Source organism: Oncorhynchus masou, chromosome 6 (assembly GCF_036934945.1).
Source record: "Oncorhynchus masou masou isolate Uvic2021 chromosome 6, UVic_Omas_1.1, whole genome shotgun sequence".
NCBI classification, from domain to species: Eukaryota; Metazoa; Chordata; class Actinopteri; order Salmoniformes; family Salmonidae; genus Oncorhynchus; species Oncorhynchus masou.
In genome coordinates, this window is record NC_088217.1 from 40809927 (window position 1) to 40837384 (window position 27458).

Sequence of the window (27458 nt, forward strand, 5' to 3'; positions counted from 1 at the left end):
CAGTCCAGCCTGTGGGCCTAGCCATTCCTTTCAGTTATTTTGTAATACGAGTGTAATCATAAGAAAAACATTGTGCATTTCCTTGGCTTTGCCTCTGATTCCAGATTTGAGCTGAGATGTGGTCATTAATGGAAACATAAGCCAATTCGTATTCCTTCACCGTGAAAGAAGGCTTTTACGTGCAGTCAGCACATGATTGGAAACAGAGAAGACTGATGTATATCTTGATTTCAATGAATGGCGTCTGAAGACGCAAAAAATCTGCCATTTCAACTTCTATAAAGGGACCGTACAGGACTCTATGATGCAATCACTGGCGTTGATCTCGACACTGAGACTCTGATGTGAACCATAGATAGGTTGTGGAGAAATGTGTAGCCTTCATAGTCATCAGCATGTTTACTAGCATTCAGTATCTTACAATGCGTATGAGGCACACTTTTCCCCCAACCTACTTCAAATCAGGACCAGGGGACAGGGCTTTGAAACTGATCTAATAATTTGGTCACACTTAATTTGAACAGTCCAGATAGTCCATCTGTAAATGCTCTACAGTTGGTCCGACTATCAACAAACTATCTGTCGCTAAGCAACTGGCTTGCTAAGGTTACGGTTAGGATTAGGTTTAGAATAAGTTTTAGGGTTAGCCTGTAGAGCATCTACAGATGGACTACCCAAATAAAGTTTTACCAAAATGTTTTACCTACAGTAGCAGTCAAAAGTTTGGACACACCTACTCATTCAAGAGTTTTTCTTAATTTGGACTATTTTCGACATTGTAGGATAATACTGAAGACATCAAGATGATTAAATAACACATATAGAATCATGTAGTAACCAAATAAGTGTTAAACAAATCTAAATATATTTTATGTTTGAGATTCTTCAAAGTAGCCACCCTTTGCTTTGATGACAGCTTTGCACACTCTTGGAATTCTCTCAACCAGCTTCATGAGGAATGCCTTTCCAATAGTCTTGAAGAAGTTCCCACATATGATGAGCACTTGTCGATTGCTTTTGCTTCACTCTGCGGTCCAACTCATCCCAAACCATCTCAATTGGGTTGAGGTCGGGTGATTATGGAGGCCAGTTCATCTGATGCAGCACTCCATCCCTCTCCTTCTTGGTCAAATAGCCATTACAAGAAGTACAGTCTAATAAATTTCTGTTCTTTGCTCATTGTAGAAAACTTCATAGATGGATAAAAAACCTGTATGCCTCTCCTTGTCTCTCAGCCGCATCCCACATCCTACTCTCCAGTCAACATACTCTATTCTGCATTGACACTTAGAGAGAAGCACAGCGAGCTCTAAACAAGGGGAGTCTGACTGTCTGGACCATCAGAGTAAGGCCTCTATCCACCACCTAAAGAATTCTGGTCTCCCAGCCACAAAGAACAAATTACACTTACAAGCCTCTCCTCAGTGGACCTTTGAAGATTGTGGTTAGCCCTGACTACAAAGTCACTATTTGGGAAGTAAAAAATGTTTTCACATGGCCATCCCCTTGTACTGTAAAAACAATTTACACACCCCCCTCATAAAATGTACATAAAAATAATGATTACCACCACAAATAACAATAACTGTAGCAACCGTGTGTTAATAAGCGTGGATAATCGACTTGACCACTTCTACCTGTTTGTCTCATTACACTATGCACAGAGCTGGCTGCAGACAATGATCAGCTAGTGGGAAATCAGATAAAAAAATGTACTGCCTTTTAAAACAACATATCTGATATGGCTGACATGCTTAAACAAATATGGTCTCTATTGACAATTGAGATGCACAAACTATGGCATAAGGGGACGACAAGCGGATAAGAGGCAATATGTAATTTCGATTAAGACATTAATGAGTGACGGATTTAGTCAATATAACTGTTTGTTCAGAACATTCTTACAGTGTTCTCCCTGTACATCAAGTCAGAACCGTATGATAAATAAAGGGGGCATATAAGCCAACAATGAAAGCACTTACAATATTTGATAATTATGTTTCTCTAAAACAGGTTATAGGCTACATGTGCACCAACAAGTCAGAACACTAGGCAAAATTCAGAGGGGAAAATAGACCAAATTATTAGGGTGAGGCACATGGGCTACTAACAGCTTACTACACAACATACACTTAGTATTACTTTCTTAGCTACTTTATCATCAAAGTGTGACATTCTCTGGATTTATGTGCTTTCAAAACATCTTGGAACTTTGAAAAAAACAAGGTTGAATCATGATGATGCCAGTGATCTTCTGGGAGTAGCTCTAGAATGAGGCCCGAGTTCCTAATTTACAATTCCAATTTGGAAGTTGACCGTTCAAAATGCATTTTCCCAGTCAGAGCTAGTTTTTTCCTGAGTTCCCAGTTGTCTTGAACTCACTGAAGTCAGATTTTCCAGTTCTGAGTTGACACTTGTTACGAGTGCGACAAAAATCATGCTGGATTGACAGCATGGCCAATGTTGAATGTTTATAATTTTAAGCTTGAAAAAGAGAAGCTTAAACTGAGAATTGGGACCACCTACCCACTCCAATGAATAACAGGCTAGTGATTGCTTTGCAATGCTTACGGTTAGCCACTGATTCCTTCCAAACAACACTCATTGTTGAAAGTGCGATTTTCAACTTGCTGTGTAATGTTTATGTCCAATACCTGATGAGCACCGATACTTTTTATCATTAATTTCTCTTCATTATTTTGCTTCATATGACAAGGATTAAAAATGATTTGCCTGTAGATTGTTGACTTGATTCATGATGCTCAAATCAAATCAAACTGTTGTGTCATCGTGTTGGGATTATTATGAATAAATGAATAAACAATATCCCCATTTTAAATAGAATTGTAACTAAGTAAACTTATACTCTGTTTGATTATATCTGATTAACAATATGAGTTTATAAGAAGGGATTGTGTGACACGGAGAAGGAGTAATTCAAGTTAATGAAAACCATTCCAACTAGGAAGAAACTAATGGGTTGGGGACTGTGTAAACAAATAAGGTCGTTAGCCTATGCTTGACCCTACAGAAACTTAGCTCTGGGGTTTTTAGATAAGACAGTGAGTGCATTCCTAAGTTTTCTATTAATTAGAACTGTCAGCTCAGTGGTGATTGATAATGTTGAGGGGTCAAAAGTTATCTGGGAGTGTGTTAGTAAGTTAGAATGAACTTTTCACCTCACTTTGTCCCGGTCAAGAGGAGGGGATTCTGTTAAAGCAATGAAATGACGTCATGATCTGTATATAAACTGTTGTTCGTGGTTAAGTGGCAGCGCGCTCCGAGAATAAATTCTGTTACCTATTATTGAAAGACTGGTCTGCGTCTATTTTATGCAAACAAGAATCTTATAAATTCTCATAAAATAGATTAAGGGTTTTCAATTGATGAAAGCACATTGGCATAATTAAATTACACTAACACATCGGCAAACTTAATGATGGTGTTGGAGTCGTGCCTGGCCGTGCTTGAGGATCAGCGTGTCGAACGTGTTACCTACCCTTTGACTTCTGGCTAGGATTTTGAAAGTATGTCCAATCAAAGCTACTCTAGATATAACGTGATTTGACATAATTTTATCTGTGGCCAATGACCTTGAGCCTTCTTGGATGGGCACTTATAATGTAACTCTATGGCAGCTCCCAAGGGGCTCGAATATTGTAGCTCTACCCTTAGATTTGTCAGTGATGTAGTGTCCCCATGTATGACAGAACACTAAGCCAATCACGGCGCAACTAGAGAATATTACCAACCCTTATACTCCGCATTTTCCGCTGGCCGCCCTACCACCACAGAAAGCACTGAGATAGGCTGAAACACCTGCATTTTGGAGCTGCTTTACTCAATAAAGCAAAAAAAAGACCATGTTTGTATGTTTGTATGGAGGCTTTATTAACTCAAGTATCATTCATATTTTGGGGGCTAAAAATGTGGGGTTCAAAACACCACTGCTCCTATTGCATTCTGTTTCATTATAGGCACTGTTCCCTAATTGGGGGTTAAAACTTCTTATGGTTGGGGGCAGTATTGAGTAGCTTGGATGAATAAGATGCCCAGAGGTGCCCAGAGTAAACTACCTTCTACTCCCAGTTGCTAATATATGCATATTATTGGTATATTTGGATAGAACACACTCTGAAGTTTCTTAAAATGTTTGAATGATGTCTGTGAGTATAACATAACTCATATGGCAGGCAAACACCTGAGAAACAATCCAACCAGGTAGTGGGAAATTTGAGGTTTGTTGTTTTTCATTCCCTATTGAAGATACAGTGGGATATTGGTCACGTTGCACTTCCTAAGACTTCCACTAGATGTCAAAGGTCTTTAGAACCTTGTTTGATGCTTCTACTGTGAAGTGGGGGCAAATGAGAGGGGAATGAGTCAGAGGTCTGCCAGAATGGAACTTTTTGACATTTCGTCTGCTCCTAGTGAACGCGCTTCGTGAGTTTGGATTTGTTTAACAAACACGCTAACAAAAGGAGCTATTTAAACATAAATGATGGACATTATCGAACAAAACAAACATTTATTGTGGAACTGGGAGTCCTGGGAGTGCATTCTGATGAAGATCATCAAAGGTAAGTGAATATTTATAATGTTATTTCTGACTTCTGTTGACTGCACAATATGGAGGATATCTTTTTGGCTTGTTTAGGCTCTGAGCGCAGTGCTCAGATTATAGCATGGTTTGATTTTTCCGTAAAGCTTTTTTGAAATATGACATAGCGTTTGCATTAAGGAGGATTGTATCAAAAGTTTCATGTATTTTCATCAACATTTATGATGAGTATTTATGTAAATTGATGTGGCTCTCTGCAAAATCACTGGATGTTTTTGGAACTAGTGAACATAACACGACACTGTATACTGAGATTTTTTAAATATAAATATGAACTTTATCAAACAAAACATACATGTATTGTGTAACTTGAAGTCCTATGAGTGTCATCTGATGAAGATCATCTCTATTTCTGATTTTGTGACTCCTCTCTTTGGCTGGAAAAAATGGCTGTGTTTTTCTGTGACTTGGCTCTGACCTAACATAATTGTTTGTGGTGCTTTCGCCGTAAAGCCTATTTGAAATCAGACCCTGTGGTGGGATTAACAAGAAGTGTATCTTTAAAATGGTGTGAAATACTTGTATTATGAGATTTGTGTTGTTTTGAATTTGGCGCCCTGCACTTTCACTGGCTGTTGTCATATCAGCCCTAAGAAGTTTTAAGGGGAGGTTAAGTTAAACATAATACTATGCAGCGCTACCTTTTACTAAAAACGTCCTGTCTATCAAGTGCAGGTGATCATGGAAGACTTGCTACAATATGCAACGCTGCATGCTACCTCAGCCATGGAGAATGGCAAGGAGATCAGCTGTCTATAGTGTGTCTGTCAAAGGTTTCCTGCATGTGTTTTGATGAGATTCTTCCAACCTAGGTTGTTTTTCTTTGCCGGTCCTGCTCTTTGGTGGTTAGGAGCTGCTGTTTAAGCGATGCTGTTAAGACATTTGTAACAAAGGCACACAAAAACAAGAGCGAAAGATAAGATTAATTCGTACCCGGCTGTCTTCCAAAGCCTCCCACTCTGGGGTGTAGGTGTGGACTGTGATTCCGGCCGTGCAGTTGGAGAACTGGAAGAGGCTGGCGAACATGCGGTGGTTCTCTGGTGTGTCTGGGAAGATTGGGTCTTGGAAGTTAACCCCATGGGGGATGATGTTGTAGTTCTCATCCATCCTGAGGAAAACAGACAGACAGGGGATCAAGATGCATTGCATTTGAATTCCACACACACACACACACACACACACACACACACACACACACACACACACACACACACACACACACACACACACACACACACACACACACACACACACACACACACACACACACACACACACACACACACACACACACACACACACACACATACTGTAGGGCTTTGAGACTGAAGTGTGGCAGATTTTGTGATGCTGCTGCTGTTGGGGTGTCAAACAGGGTTAAAATAATGTGTATTTTATCCTCCTCAGTATGTGGCTTTGGTATCTGTTTATCTCAACTATGCTTTGGGCCACAGCTGTCTAATAAAACCTCCAATCGTGTGACACGGTGGGGAATACCTGTAGCATAACAGTTAGAGCACCTGCAATAAAATATTATGACAATTCTTCAGCAGCTACACAAAAACACTTAAGCATTACAAATGCATTTGGCAGCACAATTACATTTACCTCCAGGTGACACACAAAGTGGTATACTCTCTCTCTGTCTCACATTCTCTCTTCTTTCATTCTGTTGTTTTTATTAATTGTGGTGTTTAAACCATATCACTAATAACCTCTCCAAGCAGACATCTGTACACACACACACACACACACCTCCCATCAACTGAAAGAAGTCTGTTATCACATCTCTCAAGATGGCAAAATACTTATTAATACAACACCATGGTTACCCTGGCATAAAAGGAGGAGAAATAACACACTTATTTGGTCTGCCTCTCGTTAAGGGGACTGCTCCTTTCTTTACTGTGAGCTTTGGCTGCTTTCCAAGGGCAAGCCTGAGGAAAAGTTCAGATTTATGTTTGTGCTACTCATTTACAGAGAATAGATCATGTAATGGCCTGCAGAGTTTATTATAAGTAATAATCAAGCCTACATTGCGGTGAAGGAAGGACAAGTGAGTTGTCCCATGGATTGTTTCCTAATGCAGGAAAATGTTCAATGAGCTGGTATGACATCATTTTGAATTATAAAGCTGGAAGGAAATTGTGTGTTTGTCCAAACAGATAGTTTTTTAATGTGATTATCAGGAGTTAAACAGCTGTGTTATTCAAATGATTCAAGCAATCAACATCTGACAGATGCTTGAACCAGCGTTCTTCAGAGAACTTTTCTCATGCATTCTGTTAGGTACAAATAATGACGGTCAGCACAGAAAAGTATATTACGTAAAAAGTAAATGTTACAGTATCTTCTCCAATCAACAGTTTGTGGAGATGGGAGAACCTTCCAGAACGACAACCATCTCTGCAGCACGCTACCAATCAGGCCTTTATGATAAAGTGGCCAGATGGAAGCTGCTCCTAAGTAAAGGGCACATGACAGCCCACTCGGTGTTTGCCAAAAGGCACCGAAAGACTCTCAGACCATGAGAAACAAGATTTAACTCTTTGGCCTGAACACCAAGCATCACGCCTGGAGGAAACCTGGCACCATCCCAACGGTGAAGCGTGGTGGTGGTAGCATCATGCTGTGGGGATGTTTTTCAGCGGCTGGAACTGGGAGACTAGTCAGGATTGAGGCCAAGATGAACACAGCAAAGTATAGAGAGATCCTTGATGAAAACCTGCTCCAGAGTGCTCAGGTCCTCAGACTGGGGCGAAGGTTCACCTTCCAACAGGACAACAACCCTAAGCCCACAGCCAAGACAAAGCAGGAGAGGCTTTGGGATACGTTTCTGAATGTCCTTGAGTGGTCCAGCCAGAGCCCGGACTTGAACCCGATCAAACATATCTGGAGAGACCTGAAAATAGCTATGCAGCAACGCTCCCCATCCAACCTGACAGAGCTTGAGAGGATCTGCAGAGAAGAATGGTAGAAACTCCCCAAATACAGGTGTGCCAAGCTTGTAGCATCATACCCAAGAAGAATAGAGGCTGTAATCGCTGCCAAAGGTGCTTCAACAAAGTACCGAGTAAAGGGTCTGAATACCTATGTAAATGTAATATTTCAGTTTATTAAATGTCTGTGTGTACTCATTTCAATAGCTTTGAAATTAATTTAACTATATATTTTGAAGAACGCTGGAACCAATATCTCCCTCAAAACAATAACTGATGCACTGGTTTTAATTAATTCCATGCTCCTGAGACATGGATACTTCCCATCCTGACAAGCATGGCTTTGTGGATTGTTTTATACCACATCATTCATGAACAGTACGTTTTGTCCCTCTTTTTTCTCCCTTCCTCCATCCCTTGCCCGATCTCTCTCACCCTTCCTCCATCCATTCCTCTCTCACTCTTTGCTCTGTTGCAAATAGCCAGTGTTTCCCCTACTTCTCAAGTCTAGCATGTAGCCTAAGTCTCTGGACATTTGGTTCCTATTGGATTACAAGCCGATGTATAAACCAATCAAATACTCACAGAGGGCGCAGTAATGTCAACCAGCACTAGTAAATACAGGCCAATGTTTCCACTGGTTTAAATTTCTACTCAGCTTCTACAAATTCCATGGCACTTAGCAGAAACATAATTAATCCCCAACCACTTGTGTACATTCCCAAACAGTTTCCCAGGCAATGGTTGTATAAAAAAATGCTGGCTTAGCTAAGTAATTTCCTAGATGCGCTTTCTGTATTAGCTAGCTATATTGTCGCAGTTCTGCCAAACCAACTTATCATCTACATTACACCCTCAGCATAAGGTATCAACTACATACAGTAGAGTCAATGGGACAGCAGTTATTGAGATTATCCTTTGTTTCAAACCCTCAGACCCCTTTTCACATCCCCTCTCAAATTCCCCAACTTTAAACAGCTCACCTCCCTCTCTCTCTCATCCCTCCACATAAAACCCTGTTCCTTCATAGGAAAGTTTGTCCTCTCGTCATAACCTTGTTTAGTCAAAAGCATGTTGGTTTAATTAATGCAGCCTTTCTCCTATTTCTTAGCTTTTCTTTGATGGTTTGACTGGTGAGTTTTGCCCTTCCAAAATGGAACAAGCTGGTTGGTTCATGATGCGGTCACACAGTGGTGGAAAAAGTACTCAATTGCCATACTTGAATAAAAGTTACAATACATTATGTGGCGTACAGTGGGTCAGCCACCAGGGGGAGACTCGTTGAAGCCAGGTGACAGAAGGAGTCTAGATCAAGCGGCGGTGGCTCCCTCTGCTGGATGTGCCAGGTCTCGACGGGTCTGGCCAGGACTAATTGGGGCGGATTGAGGCTGGTGAGTAAGTCAAACCCACTGATCTGCCACAAGTGGTGGAGAACGAGGCATTTGACAAAGTGGTCAGATCAATGTTGACGTTTACGCGGTATCAGCATGGACGAGTTGATAGCTCGGTTCGTTAGGGCCCAACAAGCGAACAGGTGGCTAACTACGATGATCTCAAGAGGGAGGTACTCAGCCACTACCGGTACAGCCTGGCCCATCAGGCCCAACTGGTCCACGACTGGTGGTTCGTTGTCGACACTTTCCCCCCGAGCCCAGATGAGCGACCTACTGCGCATCACCAGGGCATGGCTCCTAATCGACGTAACCACCCTCCCTGTTACCGAAAAAGTGGTCATGGATCAGTTCTTACAGGCACTACCTCGCAACATGAAGTGGGCTGCGAGCCTATGCACGCCCCAGACCTTGGAGGACCTCTTGGGAGCCGTGGAGATGTACCAGAATGCGGAGGCCCTGCTGAAGGGGACGCAGGATGAGTCTGGGAGCCTTTGGAGGGGACTTAAGGACGACCCCACCACCGTACTCTATACAGCTGCCATGAGAGCAGCACACGGGAGGGATGGAGATAGTGAGAGGTTGCTACCGGATAGACGTACTCAAGGTCTGCTAGATCCGAGGGGCTCGGTGATCTACCCCAGAGGAGACAGCATTCCCTGGAGCCCAGAATGCGGTAACCAGGAGGAAACCTGTTTCTTTTCTTTTTCTTTATTGTTTTAAATAAACACCCTTGAATCTGAGGTATCACACTTGTCTGTCTGATCTGTGTAAACGTAATAGAAAATGACTCAAGTGAAAATGACCTTGAGTAAAGTCAAAAAGTATTTGGTTTTAAATGTACTTAAGTACAGTGTTGGAAAAAGTACTAAACTGTCATGCTTAAGTCAAAGTAAATGCTATAAATCAAATTCCTTATATGAAAGGTCAACTGCCCCTTAGAACCAACTTCTCTGGTTTTACAATGGCCTATGTGGCATCGATATGAGTCAGCAACATTAATTCTAGTGTCAAAATTCACTACAAAGTGTAAATAGCATCATTTTGGTCATAAAGTCAGTCTTGTCAAACTGAGTTTTGCAACTGAGTTCGTCACAATTTACTGGCGGGTTGGGTATGGATTAGAGGTCTTCACGGATCCCGTTACGAACATACCCGAGGCCAACTAGACCCATTCCATATAGACCTGGTCAGATCCAGACCAGGTCTGAGCTAGGAAAGCACCAGAAAAGTCATTTTTTAAGCTACTTTATTAACCAGAGCGGATAAAGCCAGAGACGGAGAGAGGTGCCGCTCTAGCAGGCGGGGGAGGGGCTGTACTGTGAGTGAGTGACACGGGGAGGAGGGAGGGAGGGAGATACAAGAGACCGCAACCAACCAAGCCGACTTGTGCTACAGCAGACTAATAGCTGCCACCGCTAGGTTATTTAGCATCAATATGATTACGTAGTACCTGTCTTGGACTGCATCAAACTGGGAAAAACTTTATCATCCTACAGTTACCAATCACTTAATTCAGAATATTAAGTAGCAACCTGCCTACCTATTGGCTCTTGGTTGTTGTAGCCTCAGTGGTGTGTATTCTTGGATGCCAAGGGAAGCCAGCCTTCTCCCCAAAATGTACCAAGAAATTCTAATAATAATCTTTCATCTCTCTGTGTTTCATCATCTATGACTGCCTATTGCCGCTTTGATGACTTATGATTGGCCAACAAGCTACAAGTGCCATGCTACAGTCTTGTGAAAAGCATGAGCAGCGGCATAAATTATACAATTTCTTTCACTCCACTGCAGCAGACGCGTTTGGACCTGTATGGACGCTTCCGGACAAGTCAGTTAAAATTACAAATACCCGAGACCCATGACAATCATATCAGATCCGGACCCTCTTGGCTCCCAGTTCGGGTCTTGGGTATTTGGGTAAAGGTGGATCCGTGAAGACCTCTAGTATGGATTACTTACATACCCACTTTTGCCAATGCCCAGAGACAACATGTTTTGTCTGCCCCCAGCTGCCATGTGTACATTTATCGTCAAGTCTGCATATGAGTGCAATGCACGCATATTTCGCTCCTCCAATATTTGCTATCAATGTAGCATTAAACTAACTATTACTGGTTTTAGCTATATATGGAAAGTTTAGTTTAGAGTTTGTTTTCCTCAAGTTGAATGGGCAGAACACGACAGAAAGACAACAGAAGACGACATACCTAAGTCTCACAGAAGATAGCAGGCATGCTAGATAGCAACGATGACAGCGAGAGCAGCATGTACACAGAAAATGGTGCAAGCTCAAGCAAGCAAAAAAGGAAATGGACCAGGATGAGATACTTGCAACCTCTTTACCTCAGACCTCAAGCAAAAGTCAACCGGCGGAAAAAAGTGAAAAAGGACATTTCCATGTCTGAACTTCTCACTGAAATCTAGACCCTGACTACTAAACAAGACGCCAGATTCTCCAAGGTGTCCACCATAGAGCGGGCTACCAAAGAAACATCAATGAAGATGGATGGTTTGTCAGAAAATGTGTCAGCTTCACACAGATGTGAGCGGGAACAAGGAAAAATAATGTTTCTAAAGAATGAAGGGAAGAAACTGCAGTCAGAAAACATGGAGCTGAGTGAGAGTGGAGCTGAACTTCAATGTTACTCTCGTAGGTTGAATCTGAAAATCCAAGGTGTAAGAGAGGTAGAGTGAGAGGACATCAGGGAAGTTGTCATCATATCCTGGGGCAGGTGGCTCCGTGCATCAAAGACAAACAAAGACATGTGATCAACGTTGTTCATCGACTTGGGAATCGAAGAACTGATGGACCTTCTCGCAATGTCATTCTGTGCTTCACTATGCGCCACTACAGGCAGATCATCTGGAAAGCGGCCAAGGGGAACAAGTTGCTGGACTAGAAGACGCCTCGCATCAAAGAGGCTCTGTATACCGCAGGATCAGACTCCCAGGGAGAAGCTGTGGCTGCTAATACAGAATGCTCGACAAGAGGGCAAAAAAGCTGGGTTCAAGGGTCCACATGTGTTCATTAAAGGAAGAAAGATTGCTGGTTGATTCTTGTGACATGACACCACACTTGAACTGTGAGTACTGCCAAGAGTAAATTTACCATTCCAACTATAACTTAATATGAACACTTTCCAACCCCCCTCTGTTGTTGATGCCTGGTCTTATTTCAGTCTGGATGCAAGGGGTTATACCTGGACAACAAAATATGTCACTAAAATCTATTATAGATTTATTCCTAGTTTCCCCCTCTTTGTTACAATTTGTTCTAGATGTAGATTATCTAAGGGTAATCGAGGCTATTTGAAATTAAACAAAACACTTCTTAAAGAACCTATTTTCAATTGGAACATCAAATCAATAGCCAAATACATTTTTGCGAGAGAAGAATTGGGTCATGGAAGTAAATGGGAAATTCTTCAAATTTAAAGTCAGTGTTTTATCTATTAAACATGTCAAAGAGCTGAAGCACCTTAGATAATGTTTTTTAACTATTTTATTTAACCCCCTTTTTCTCCGCAATTTCGTGATATCCAATTGGTAGTTACAGTCTTATCCCATTGCTGCAACTCCTGTACGGACTCGGAAGAGGCGAAGGTTGAGATCCGTGCGTCCCCTGAAACATGACCCCGCCAAGCCGCACTGCTTCTCGACACAATACTTTCTGAACCCAGAAGCCAGCTGCACCAATGTGTCAGAGGAAACACTGTACACCTGGCGACCCTGTTAGCGTGCATTGCACCCGGCCCGCCACATGAGTCACTAGAGAGCGATGGGAGAAGGACATCCAGGCCGGCCAAACCCTCCCCTAACCCAGACGACGCTTGGCCAATTGTGCACAGCTCTTAGATAATGGTTTTAAATGAGCAATCTTGACAGTCTTCTAAAGAAAGATAATTATCTCAGAATTAGAGTCTGAGGGTAGTAAGTTTTAAGTTCCTCGGCGTACACATCACGGACAAACTAAATTGGTCCACTCACACAGACAGCGTCGTGAAGAAGGCGCAGCAGCGCCTCTTCAACCTCAGGAGGCTGAAGAAATTCGGCTTGTCACCAAAAGCACTCACAAACTTCTACAGATGCACAATCGAGAGCATCCTGTCGGGCTGTATCACCGCCTGGTACGGCAACTGCTCCTCCCACAACCGCAAGGCTCTCCAGAGGGTAGTGAGGTCTGCACAACGCATCACCGGGGGTAAACTACCTGCCCTCCAGGACACCTACACCACCCGATGTCACAGGAAGGCCATAAAGATCATCAAGGACAACAACCACCCGAGCCACTGCCTGTTCACCCCGCTATCATCCAGAAGGCGAGGTCAGTACGGGTGCATCAAAGCAGGGACCGAGAGACTGAAAAACAGCTTCTATCTCAAGGCCATCAGACTGTTAAACAGCCACCACTAACATTGAGTGGCTGCTGCCAACACACCGACTCAACTCCAGCCACTTTAATAATGGGAATTGATGGAAATTGATGTACAATATATCACTAGCCACTTTAAACAATGCTACTTAATATAATGTTTACATACCCTACATTACTCATCTCATATGTATATGTATATACTGTACTCTATATCATATACTGCGGCTTTATGTAATACATGTATCACCAGCCACTTTAAACTATGCCACTTTGTTTACATACCCTACATTACTCATCTCATATGTATATACTGTACTTAATACCATCTACTGCATCTTGCCTATGCCGTTCTGTACCATCACTCATTCATATATCTTTATGTACATATTCTTTATCCCTTTACACTTGTGTGTATAAGGTAGTAGTTTTGGAATTGTTAGGTTAGATTACTCATTGGTAATTACTGTTGGCCCGCATTAACATCTGGCATTAACATCTGCTAACCATCTGTATGTGACAAATACATTTGATTTGATTTGATTTTAACTTAAATCTTTAATACTAGAGTTAGAACAGTTTTACACAGATCTGGCAAGGTGTGCTTCATCAGATCAATAGGAAAATGGTTTGAAGAGGGGGAAAGAAACACAAGTTATTTATTTGCACTCAGAAATAGAAACTAGAAAATAAAATCTTTAACTGCACTCAAAACGAATGATGTACTATGAAAAGATCTCACTGAAATATCAATGTTTGCCAATTCCTTTTATGAAAACCTTTACAACTCACAACTTAAGGTAGATGGTTAAGAAGGCTACATTCAGAAATATGTCCCTGTGTTTGAGGATGAATTCCACAGTTTGTGAATCAATAGTGTCAAACCTGTTGTGACTAGGGGGCAGTATTTTAATTTTTGGAAAAAAAATGTTCCCGTAGTAAACGGGATATTTTGTCAGGACAAGATGCTAGAATATGCATATAATTCACAGCTTAGGATAGAAAACACTTTAAAGTTTCCAAAACTGTAAAAATATTGTCTGTGAGTATAACAGAACTGATGTTGCAGGCAAAAGCCTGAGAGAAATCCAATCCGGAAGTGCCTCATGTTATGAAAGCGCTGCATTCCAATGTGTCCCTATTGAGCAGTAAATGGCGGCCTATCCCCAGATTACTCTTTCTCCGTATTCCCGAAGGTGTCTACAGCCTTGTGACGTAGTTTTATGCATTTATGTTGAAGAATCCCCGTAAGCGGCTACATGGTCACCTGATGCTCCCAGAGAGATTCTTGCGTAAAATACAGAGGTCCTACTGAAAAACTAATTGTCCCAAAGGATATATTATCGAATAGATATTTGAAAAAACACCTTGAGGATTGATTATAAACAACGTCTGCCATGTTTCTGTCAATATTATGAAGCTAATTTGGATTTTTTTACGCCGTTTTCGTGACTGCAATTTCCGGGCGATTTCTCAGCCAAACATGAAGAACAAGCGGAGCTATTTCGCCTACAAAAATAATATTTTTGGAAAAAAGGAACATTTGCTATCTAAATGGAAGTCTCGTGAGTGAAAACATCCGAAGCGAAATGAATAGATCCAATTATGAATTATACTCAAACAGGCTTTATGAAAGGCCGTCACAAACCTTTTGTGACTAGGGGGCAGTATTTTCATTTTTTGAAAAATAACGTTCCCGTAGTAAACGGGATATTTTGTCAGGACAAGATGCTAGAATATGAATATAATTGACAGCTTAGGATAGAAAACACTCTAAAGTTTCCAAAGCTCATCAAAGGTAAACTATTTAATTTGATTGCTTTTCTGATTTCCGTGACCAAATTACCTGCTGCTAGCTGGACAAAATGCTATGCTAGGCTATCGATAAACTTACACAAATGCTTGTCTAGCTTTGGTTGTAAAGCATATTTTGAAAATCTGAGATGACAGGGAGATTAACAAAAGGCTAAGCTGTGTCTCAATATATTTCACTTGTGATTTTCATGAATAGGAATATTTTCTAGGAATATTTATGTCCGTTGCGTTATGCTAATTAGTGTCAGGCGATGATTACGCTCCCTCATGCGGGATGGGGAGTCACTAGAGGTTAAGTTTCAACATTAGTTTAGTCTTGGACTTTATAGATTATTCAGATGCAATTGACTCAGATGCTGTTATTTTATGTTTAGACTTCTGTAAAGCCTTTGACACAGTTGAACATTAATTTCTCTTTCGGTTTCGTTAAAAATGTGAAAAAGTCATTCACATGTTTTACAAAGATCTAAAGAGTTATGTGATACTAAACCTTAATATATCCAAAAGAGTCAATATCAACATAAATGTATGACAGGGATGTCTGTCTTCACCTTTCTTATTCATTTTGGTATGCAAATTGGCTAAAAATGTACCAGCTGGCTAACAATACTAATCTTTTTTTAAGAGACAAAGACCATTCCCTTAATGCCATCACTGCATTCTCTATTGCGTCTGGATTAAAACTGAATGTTTCTAAATGTGAAATCTTATGTTTACAGTATATAACTCTAATGATAAAGAAATATACAATATTCCTGTAAAGGACTGCGCTAAATATTTAGGAACACATGAATTTCTCTCCTAAAATTAAGAAAACAAAGTACATATTTAAAAATTGGCTACAAAGGGATCTATCTACACTTGGAAGAGTGCTTCTGTCCAAAGCAGAGGGACTGTCTCACTTTGTGTACCATCTCATTGTCTTTATTTGTAAATCCCTCTTTCCTGTAATGAGATTGACAAGGCATTTCTTATTTGTAAAAGTCTTACAAACTAAAAAGTCTATCCGCTGAGATAAGAGATCTGAAGGAGGTCTGGTAGTGTTGGATTTTGTTGACAAAAATAACACGTTCAAGGTCAATTGGTTGAAAAGATATTCAGTCAATACAGAATCCATTTGGTATTTAAGTCCAAACAATGTATTTAATAAGTTGCGAGGTCTTACATTTTGACTGAAATGTAATTATTTTCCTGAAAGATCACCTACTAAATTAAGTAGGTTTCCCAAACAAGCTTTAATGTCCTGGAAAATATTTTTCCTACACAACTTTTCCCTGCATAATGCTCTTTTGTGGAATAATTCAGAAATAACTGTAAGGAGTAAGTCATTGTTCTATCCCAGCTGGAATTAAATAAATATTAACTTAGTTCTTGATGTATTCGACAACAGGCGTAATATTCTTTCACATGAACAATTTATTACATTGAATGAGTTTCCAATACCTTTCAGAAAGTTTATTTCTGTGATCAAAGCCATTCCTAGTGGTCTGACTACGCTAAGGAAAACTAATCTTAGCTTTGGTGATGATCACAGAGCTTATCCAGAATTTAGCCTGGTAAGGCGTGGGCTTACTTGAGAAATCTTGTTGTAACAAATACATGAAGACACTTTCCATTCAAGGAACAAATTTATGCCTAGAAGTACATTTTGTTTGGAACATGTTAATTCCTGACATTGTCTGGAAAAAGCAGGGTTAATGCATAAATTACTATACATCCATATAATTCCACGGTGTCCACATTTCTTGATGTTGATGATATACAGTGGGGCAAAAAAGTATTTAGTCAGCCACCAATTGTGCAAGTTCTCCCACTTAAAAAGATGAGAGAGGCCTGTAATTTTCATCATAGGTACACTTCAACTATGACAGACAAAATTAGAAAAAAATCCAGAAAATCACATTGTAGGATTTTTAATGAATTTATTTGCAGATTATGGTGGAAAATAAGTATTTGGTCAATAACAAAAGTTTATCTCAATACTTTGTAGTATACCATTTGTTGGCAATGACAGAGGTCAAATGGTTTCTGTAAGTCTTCACAAGGTTTTCACACACTGTTGCTGATATTTTGGCCCATTCCTCCATGCAGATCTCCTCTAGAGCAGTGATGTTTTGGGGCTGTTGCTGGGCAACACAGACTTTCAACTATCTCCAAAGATTTTCTATGGGGTTGAGATCTGGAGACTGGCAAGGCCACTCCAGTACCTTGAAATGCTTCTTACGAAGCCACTCCTTCATTGCCCGGCAGGTGTGTTTGGGATCATTGTCATGCTGAAAGACCCAGCCACATTTCATCTCCAATGCCCTTGCTGATGGAAGGAGGATTTCACTCAAAATCTCACGATACATGGCCCCATTCATTCTTTCCTTTACACAGATCAGTCGTCCTGGTCCCTTTGCAGAAAAACAGCCCCAAAGCATGATGTTTTCACTCCCATGCTTCACAGTAGGTATGGTGTTCTTTGGATGCAACTCAGCATTATTTGTCCTCCAAACACAACGAGTTGAGTTTTTACCAAAAAGTTATATTTTGGTTTCATATGACCATATGACATTCTCCCAACGAGTGGAGGACAGAGGAGCCTCTTGAAGAAGAAGTTACAGGTCTGTGAGAGCCAAAAATCTTGCTTGTTACAGGCCTCTCTCATCTTTTTAAGTGGGAGAACTTGCACAATTTTGCCCCACTGCATTTTAAATCCTTTTCCCTGACAGTCCCAACTCAATAATCAGCTAGGGCTATTGCCATGCATACTACCCAAATTGCTGGATTCCCAACAAAGCATAGGCCTACTAATTCTTTTTTAAGAAGCTAATGATGCTCTGCAGCTAAGTCATGCTCTCTGGTGAACTATTTTGAAATTATTGTATTTATTTCTGTAAAGAGAGGAGTAATTATATAATTGTGGCAAATGTATTTCAATTGACTTTAAGATGTGCCTATGGTACAGTAGTTGAAATTTAGAGCTTGAATAGCAAAAAGGATTAGTCTTTGTCAGGTATTAGGACTATAAAGCAAATGCAACAGCCTGTTTAAAAAACAATAACTTGCACATGTATGGTATTCATAAAAGTGCATTGCAGGCTACAAGGCTACTATTGTACTTTGCTGGGTTGGGGGGAGGACGGCACTACCTGAGCCACTTGTGTGGGTTGTAGACTCCGTCTCATGCTACCACTAGAGTGAAAGCACCGCCAGCATTCAAAAGTGACCAAAACATCAGCCAGGAAGCATAGTAACTGAGAAGTGGTCTGTGGTTATCACCTGCAGAACCACTCCTTTATTGGGGGTGTCTTGCTAATTGCCTATAATTTCCACCTGTTGTCTATTCCATTTGCACAACAGCATGTGGCATTTGTTGTCAATCAGTGTTGCTTCCTAAGTGGACAGTTTAATTTCACAGAAGTGTGATTGACTTGGAGTTACATTGTGTTGTTTAATAAGTGTTCCCTTTATCTTTTTGAGCAGTGGTGTAGTAGCCCTCCCTAGGGGCAGGCAGCTGAGTGTCTTGAGGCTTAAAGCTAGTCAGAGTTCCACCACTGCATTGAGATTTATTGACCTACAGTAACTTGTGAAGACACACTTGTGAGTTCAGAAAGAATGGCTGTCATGACCCCTTCACTTAATCTGGTTAGATGAAAGCAAGATATGAACTATTAAGTCCTAACCATGATATTAACTGTAAAGCCTTAACACACACATTCTATTCCAAGAATAATAATCTGTCCCTTCACTTTGTTAAACAGCAGACCAGCATCAATGTTATGGGAGTGAGACTGCTACATTTGGCACAGACAGGCAGACCAACCAGTCTACAGTTTGGGTCCAGTGGGAGATTCCTTATTTCATTTCTTCCTATGCTAAACTATCCTTTAGTCCTGTCCTGGGCACTCATAGTCACAATTGATTTGGGGAGGCTGTTTCAGTCTGTGTCATTTGGGGGGCTTTAACAGGAAATGGGAGCTCACTGGAGACTCTGATGGAAACTTTTCAGCACTGGCTTGCTGATTCAAAGCCTGAGAGAACCATGCTTGCAGAATGACGAGAACAATGCTTACTGGAACTGGAGACTCCTCTGTTAAAAGTTTAAGACGGAGGTCTGAGATTAGCTGAGAAGCTGCAGAGCAGCACTAGAGGCTCAAGCAGACACATCCCCCTCCATCCCAGCATCCTAATTAAGGAAGGCACAGATGTAGGATCTTATTTGGGCCCGTTTGCTACAGCAGGGAAATTATCCTGAAGCTACAGGAAATGTGAATTATTATGTGGTTTCTACTGTATATAATAGATTTTTGTTGATACATTTTTAATTTGGGCAAATAAAGTCTGACCTTTTAAAGTGGAAATTACAAACTTTAGAAGCGTTTTTAAACCTTGAATACACTAGAAATGTGCATTTCCTACAACTGTAGTTCAGAGATGCATCAGAGGAGGTATACAGTATTCTTATATAGGCTTTTTAAGGAACTTTTAGTGACAGTTTAACGCAGCACACTGAATGTCAATGTCTCGGGCTGTTTTACTGTAACCCTTATTAGGTTGTTTCCTCCCATAGTTGCTGTCTGATTGCAGGGTTAATCCCCACGGCTTGTAGTTGAGGACCCTTTCAGATCAGCAAAACCCCCAATAATGCCTTTAGGATTTCCCAATAATGGAGAAGGGCTACATCAGGACACCATCAACCTGTCCTCTCAAACGGAACACACAATTTCCTGTGTGCGTTTAAAACGTGCGTGCATGTAGTCTGTGTTAATGTCTATGTGTTCATGTGGGAGTGTGTGCGTGTGTTTGAGTATATGGACTGGCAGCAGGGGGCCTATGAACCTGGGATCTTCAAAAAATGATTGAAAATGCAGCTGGCCATCCAACTCATCTACACACACACACACACACTCTTTCCCTTTGACTATCTAAACACACGGTCACTATTGTACTTGGCGGTGAACCTCCATGCGGGATAGCTGAACACGCCACACTGGAATGCCTTTGAAAGACTTTGAATGACTGTGCACTTATCTGTTCTAGGTGCTGAGAATGAAAGGAACACAGGAATACTTGAGACATCAGTTAAACGTGTCGGCACAAGTTAATCTCCCAGAACAGAAGGCTGGTGTTATTCAGCAGGGTTGTTCCATGTTTGGGAAACAAAAGACTTCCCAGCCAGCCTGTAGTTGGTGTGGAGATAACACCATCAGCTTAAACTCCTAGCTTTGAGGGTCTCCCTTAAGCGGTTGGGAACTGTCAGCCTCTAATTACACAAGCTGGAAAGTCATGGCCACTTTTTTCTATGACTGCTGTGTTGTTCTCCTCTAACACCAAGGGAGATGCAGTGCCTTCCGAAAGTATTCAGACCCCTTGACTTATTCCTCATTCTGTTGTTTTACAGCCTGAATTCAAAATGGATGAAATCATTTTTTTCTCACCCATCTACACACAATACCACATAATGACAAATTGAAAACATTTTTCACATTTATAAAATTTTGAATACAGAAATAAATAATTTACGTAACTATTCACACTCCTGAGTCAATACATGTTACGTTCACTTTTGGCAGCGATTACAGCTGTGAGTCCTTCTGGGTAAGTCTCCAAGAGGTTTTCACATCTGGATTGTACAATATTTGCACATTATTCTTTAAAAAATGCATTAAGCTCAGTCAAGTTGGTTATTGATCATTGCTAGACAGACATTTTCAAGTCTTGCCATGGATTTTTGAAATCATTTAAGTCAGAACTCTAACTAGGCCTCTCAGTAACATTAAATGTCGTCTTGGTAAGCAACTCCAGTGTATATTTGGACTTGTGTTCTAGGTTATTGTCCGACTGAAAGGTGAATTTGTCTCCCATCGTCTGTTGGAAAACAGACTGAACCAGGTTTTCAACTAGGATTTTACCTGTGCTTTGCTCTATTCCGTTGCTTTTCATCAACAAAAAAAAAATCCCTAGTCCGATGACGAGCATACGCATTACAAAAATCGAATCAAATAAAATGTTATTTGTCACATGCACCGAATACAACTAGTGTAGACCTTACCTGGAAATGCTTGCTTATGAACCCATCTCTACATTGCAGAGTTTAAAAATAGTAACACACAAGGAATAAAATAAATAAAATATACAAGAACGGAGCTATATTCAGGGAGTACCAGAACCAGATCAATGTGCAGAGGTACGAGGTATTTGAGGTAGATACAGTATGTACATGAAGGCAGGGTAAAGTGACTAGGTATCAGGATAGATAATAATAAGAGTAAATTAAAGAACAGAGTAGCAGCAGCAAATGATGTGTGTGAAAGTGTGTGTGTGTGAGTGTGCTGTGTCAGTATGCGTGTGTGTGTGTGTGTGAGTGCATACATAATATATGTAAATGTGTGTGGATTTTATCTGGGAGTGGCAATGTAGTGTGTGTGAGTGTGTGTGTGTAAATGGTTTGTATATGTAGTCTAGTGAGTGTGCGTAGGGTCAGTGCAAGACAGAGTCAGTGTCAATAGTCGGGTACCATTAATTTACTATTTAGTCTTATTGCATGGGGGTAGAAGCTGTCTTGGAGCCTGTTGGTCTGAGAGCCAATGCTCCATTACCGTTTGCTGGATGGTAGCAGAGTGAAAAGTCTATAAAGTCTATAGCTTGGGTAACTGGAGTCTTTGGCAATTTGTCTGGCCTTCCTCGGATACCGCCTGATAAAGAGGACCTGGATGGCAGGGAGCTCGGCCCCAGTCATGTACTGGTCTGTCCGCACCATTCTCTGTAGAGCTTTGCGAGGGCCCATGCCAAACCCTCTTCAAGACTGTGCAGGTGTGTGTTGACCATGTTAATTTGTCCTTAGTGATGTGGATGCCAAGGAACTTGAAGCTCTCGACCCACTCCACAACAGCTCCCTCAATGTGAATGGGGGCGTGCTCTTCCCTCTTTCTCCTATAGTCCACGATCAGCTCATTGAGGGAGAGATTGTTGTCCTTGTGTCACACTGCTAAGTCTCGTACTTCCTCCCTGTAAGCTGAGTCATCGCCGTTGTTGATCAGGCCTATAATCGTAGTGTCGTCAGCAAACTTGATGATGGTGTTTGAGTCGTGCGTGGCCACGCAGTTTTGGGTAAATAGAAAGTACAGGAGGAGACTAAGCACACCCCTGAGGGACCTCTGTGTTGAGGGTCAGCATGGTGGAGATGTTGTTGTCTACCCTTACCACCTGAAGACGGCCCATCAGGAAGTCCAGGATACAGTTGCAGAGGAATGGGTTTAGTCCCAGGGTCCTTAGCTTGGTGATGAGCTTGGAGGGGACTATGGTGTTGAAGGCTGAGCTGTATGTAATCTATGAACAGCATTCTCACCCTGCTATCCAGGTGGGAGGGATCTTTTGGGGCGGTATGCGAATGGGAGTGGGTCTAGGGTGTCTGGGATAATGGTGTTGATGTGTGTCGTGAGCAGCCTTTCAAAGCACTTCATAATTTCCGATGTGTACTACACGGCGATAGTCATTTAGGCAGGTTACCTTGGAGCTCTTAGGAACAGGGACAATGGTGGTCAGCTTGAAACATGTTGGGATTAGAGACTGGGACAAAGAGAGATTGAAAATGTTTGTGAAGACACTAGCCAGTTTGTTTGGGCATCCTTTGAGAATGCACCCTGGTTTTCCGTCTGGTCTGATGGCCTAGTAAGTGTTAACCTGTTAAAACATTTTGCTCACATCAGCCATGGAGAGTGAGATCTGAAAAAACAGGGGCTTTCAAGTTATATTCCTTGAAGCGAGCATAAAAAGGCATTTAGCTCATTTGGGAGTTCTGCATGGCTATGTTTCCCTTTGTAATCCGTTATCGTCTGCAAGTCCTGCCACAGATGACAAGCGTTGGAGCTGGTGTAACAGGATTCCACCTTCATCCTATATTGTCCATTTGCATGTTTGATGTCTTGTCGGAAGTCAGAGTGAGCTTTCTTGTACGAGTCCATGTCCGTGTCCCATTCCTTGTAAGTGGTAGCTCTAGCTTTTAGCCCAGTGCGGATATTGCCTGTAATCCAGGGTTTTTGGTTTGGAAAAGTTTTTATAGTCACTGTAGGGAGGACATCGTCTATACATTTATTGATGAAGCCCGTGACTGATGTGGTAAAGGCCTCAATGCTATCGAATGAATCCTGGAACATATCCCGGTCTGTACTAGCAAAACGGTCTTGTCGCCTCGCTTCTGCTTCATCTGTATTGAGCACATCACTGATACTTACTGCTTGAGTTTTGTTTGTAAACAGGTTAAGGAGAATGGAGTCCAGGTCAGATTTGCCAAAGCGAGGACAAGGGAGGGCCTTGTATGCATTTCTGTGGGTAGAATAAAAGTGGTCTAGACATTTAGTGCCCCTAGTGGAGATGGAGTCTTGTAGGTAGAAGTGACGAAGGATGGTTTAATGTCTCCATGCATTAAAGTCTCCTTCCACCAGAAACGATGCCTTTGGGCAAGCTGTTTCTTGTTTGTTTATGGCCTCATACAGTTTGTTGACTGCCAGAGTGGTGTTGGCTTGTGAAGTTACATAGACAGCCATGATAATTTCAAATGAGAACTCTCTTGATAGATTAAAGGGTCTGAAGATGACCATGAGGTTGTGAGGATTGACGTTGGTAGAGACGAGAAACAGGTACAGGGAGTGAACATTTAATTATCAACGGACATGGAACGGAACAGGACAGGATAGCGTCTGGACAAGAACACATAATGACATTAATGCGGACACAGGGAACAAACAGTTATAGACGGGGAAATTAACAAAGGGCAGGAGTCAAGGTGAGTCCAATGAGCACTGCTGCGTGTAATGATGGTGACAGATGTGCGAAATGAAGTACAGCCTGGTCCCTCCAGCGCCGGAGAGGGAGAGAGGGAGCAGGCATGACAGAGGTATTCTATATCAGGTGGGGAAAAGCTTGAGATTTCCTTCACACTTGAAGCAGAACACCAGTTGTTATGAACACCAGTTGTTATAAAAAAACACACTCCACCTCCTTTCGACTTCCCCGAAGCAGCCATATGATCTTGCCGCTGTATGGAGACTCCACCAAGTACTACGTGTATAGTGTCAACATCCAGACAGGTTTCAGTAAGATATATAATATCTCTGCTTTTCAAGTCTCTCTGATAGGATGCCTGTATCTTTGTAGTGACAGGGTGTATTGATACAACATCCAAAGTGTAATTAATAACTTCACCATGCTCAATGATACAGTGCCCGCCCTAATTATTGGGACAGTGAAATAAAAAATGTACTCCACATGTGTAATTTTGGAGTCACTTTTATCATAAATAATAATAGAATATGTTTCTAAACACTTCTACATCCATGTGGATGCTACCATGATTGTGGATAGTCCTGAATGAATCGTGAATAATGATGAGTGAGAAAGTTACAGACACCAAAAAAATATCATACCCCCAAGACATGCTAACCTTTCACCATTACAATAACGGGAGAGGTTAGAATTTGAGGGGGCATGATTTGTGCATCTGTAACTTTATAACTCATCACTTTTTAGGAATCATTCAGGACTATCCGTAATCATGGTAGCATCCACATCAACGTAGAAATAATCTGTAACACAACCAAAACAAACAGCAAATGCATCCAACAAGTTTATAGAGTCACAAACTTGATGTAATCACTGTGTGCTAGGAATGTGGGATCAAATACTCAACTTTTGACTACTTTAATATACATAAGTGAATATACATACGCTGACAGTCTGCACTTTAACCTCATAGTCATTGTATAATGTAAAATCCAAAGTGCTGGAGTACAGAGCTGAAAGAAGAATAAGTGCTTCACTGTCCCAATAATTATGGAGGGCATATTCAATGCCTGGTTTTGATTTTTTTTTGTACCAATCTACCAATAAGTGAACTTATTTGTGGCATTGGAAAAACCTCCTTGTTCTTAGTGGTTGAATCTGTGTTTGAAATCTACTGCTCGACTGAGGGACCTTATAGATAATTGCATGTGTGGTGTACAGAGATGCGGTAATCAATTTAAAAATCATGTTAAACACTATCATTGCACACAGAGTGATACTATGCAACTTATTAAGCAATTGTTTACTCCTGAAATTATTTAGACTTGCCATAACAAAGGGCGGTGGGTGTGGGGCGTTTTCCCCCAAAATTTCGCGATATCCAATTTGTAATTGCAGTCTTGTCCCATCGCTTCAACTCCCATACGGACTCGGGACAGGCGAACTCACCGTCTCAAAACATTTAAGCTTTTAATTTTCTATTAATTTCACTTTAACAATATGAGGTATCGTGTGTAAGCCAGTGACACATTAATCAACATGTAATCAATTATAAATGCAGGCTGTAACATCAAAATGTGGAGAAAGTCAAGGGGTGTGAATACTTTCTGAAGGCACTGTATTAAACTCAATTATCTCATACTCCGGCACATTGATTGATTCGGTACTGGTACCCCGTGTATATGGCCTAGTTATTGTTACTCATTGTGTATGTATTCCCTTTTATATAATTTTCTCTAGATTTTTCTCTCTGCAGTGTTGGGAATGGCCTGTAAGTAAGTATTTCACTGTTAATCCACACCTGCTGTTTATAAATTATCTAACAAATAAAATACAGGGGTTACTTCTAAACGACCTGAATCTAATCATCTTTTCAATCTGTTGATATTTATCTCACATGAGAAAACCGTTTGTGGAATCTAGCTACACAATATGACACACTATTATATTGCGCGCACACATACACCCACGGTTTGGTTGATTCTTCCTGCTGTGTTTGCTTGCCACTTGGGTCGTCCAAAGTCTAAACATATCCCAAGACAATCCCAAGGGCAGACCCAGCACTCAACTCTATTCCACCTCGTGTCTATTAATCAGACAAAAGTTTCTCATTAAACTGTAAAAAGGTTAACACCGCTGAAAATGTAAGGGTTATATTATATCTAGACACAAACAATACATCACTATATGTCTATATTCTGGTGTATTGTACTTGTGTTATTTCAGTATTTAAACTTGCTTAAAAGTGATAAACGCTCCTCCATCAACACCAGCACTTCACCGTCTCTTACCTCAGAAAGAAATAGTAAGAGCTGTTCTCCACGACGCTGTAGGAGTAACAGGGGAAGTAACCCAACCCGGTGACATTGAACCGGGAGCCAGTGGGGACCTCCAGCATGCTGCCCCACGCCTGGTCGCATTGCAGCTCGATCTCTGCGGAGAAGAAGAGGTCCGTGTCATACTGCCAAGGCAGGTAGTTATACACACTGTACGAGTCCTTGTGCAGCGCAAGCACCTTGGCGAACACGATGATCTCCGCGAGCTCCGCACGGCACGCCTCAGTCTGGGGTCTCCAGTCGTGGGCCAACTGACATCCCCAAACCCCGCTCAGACAGGTCGCCAGAATCAACGCAAAAATAGCACCCATATCTGTCAACTGAGGGTTTCGATTGCAGCCACTATGAAACACAAATTCCAGGCAGTGAAGGGTGTGCGGGCTGGTGAGAGTTACAGGACCAGGACCACTGACTTCTCATCAAACGGTCAGGCACGACTGTATTCCATGGGCTTGTCAGCGCATGCAGCACCAATATGTGACAGGTAACATACACGTAGGCTCTCTTTATAAATAACAGCAGGAAAGTGACATAAAGTAAATTGTTGCATTCAAATACAATAGCAGTTACTTATGCTAAACCCTCTTCCCTCATCCCCTCCTGCACGCCAGGCTACACTGTGAGTGCTGATATAAAATTACGCGCAGCTTCCCTGGATCCTGTGAGTAGAGGCTCTCTGTGCGCTTGACATCTGACACGCACTAAAGTAGGCTATTATGACTAGCCAAGAGAACACCTTGTCTATTACCTAACACTTTATAATACATAACCTCTCTCAATTATACATGCATGGGGTAATCGTGCTTCTACAGCTGCATTGCTTGCTGTTTGAGTTTCTGTATCGGCCCTTTTTGACATCTACTGATACATGTGATTGATTGATCGGGGTTATCAACAGTGCCATTGCTTAACATTGAGAGCCTATCGAATGTTTTTTTTATAATCCTCCAAAATTGCAGACCATGGTCTACTTCCATACATTTCCAACATCACATAATATTGGGTTTATTTCAGGACTTCTGTATTTCTTCGATCACAATAAGCCTTGTAAAATGTACTTAAAGAAATTCGTTTTCAGCCCCTCACAACAGCAACCTTATCACAGACACAAACTATGTCTTATGGGGTCATGGCTTCTGAGATATGATGAACTGGGGCCCGCCCACTCCACGTGTGATAACAAGTTGAGGGTGCAGTCACAAATTAGGCTACACC

At 41.4% G+C, this 27458-nt stretch overlaps 1 protein-coding gene across 1 annotated transcript in view; it reads right to left on the reverse strand.

The window, feature by feature from the left end:
* LOC135542069 (coiled-coil domain-containing protein 3-like) overlaps positions 1–26891 on the reverse strand; it is a 36191-nt gene extending 9300 nt beyond the window's left edge. The window contains exons 1-2 of the mRNA XM_064968699.1: positions 26199–26891; positions 5555–5729 (exon numbers count right to left, since the gene is read on the reverse strand). Coding sequence (XP_064824771.1) covers positions 5555–5729; positions 26199–26554 — 531 coding nt within the window. The 5' untranslated portion in view covers positions 26555–26891. The remainder of the gene's footprint in view (positions 1–5554; positions 5730–26198) is intronic.
* Between the last annotated feature and the right edge of the window lie 567 nt (positions 26892–27458).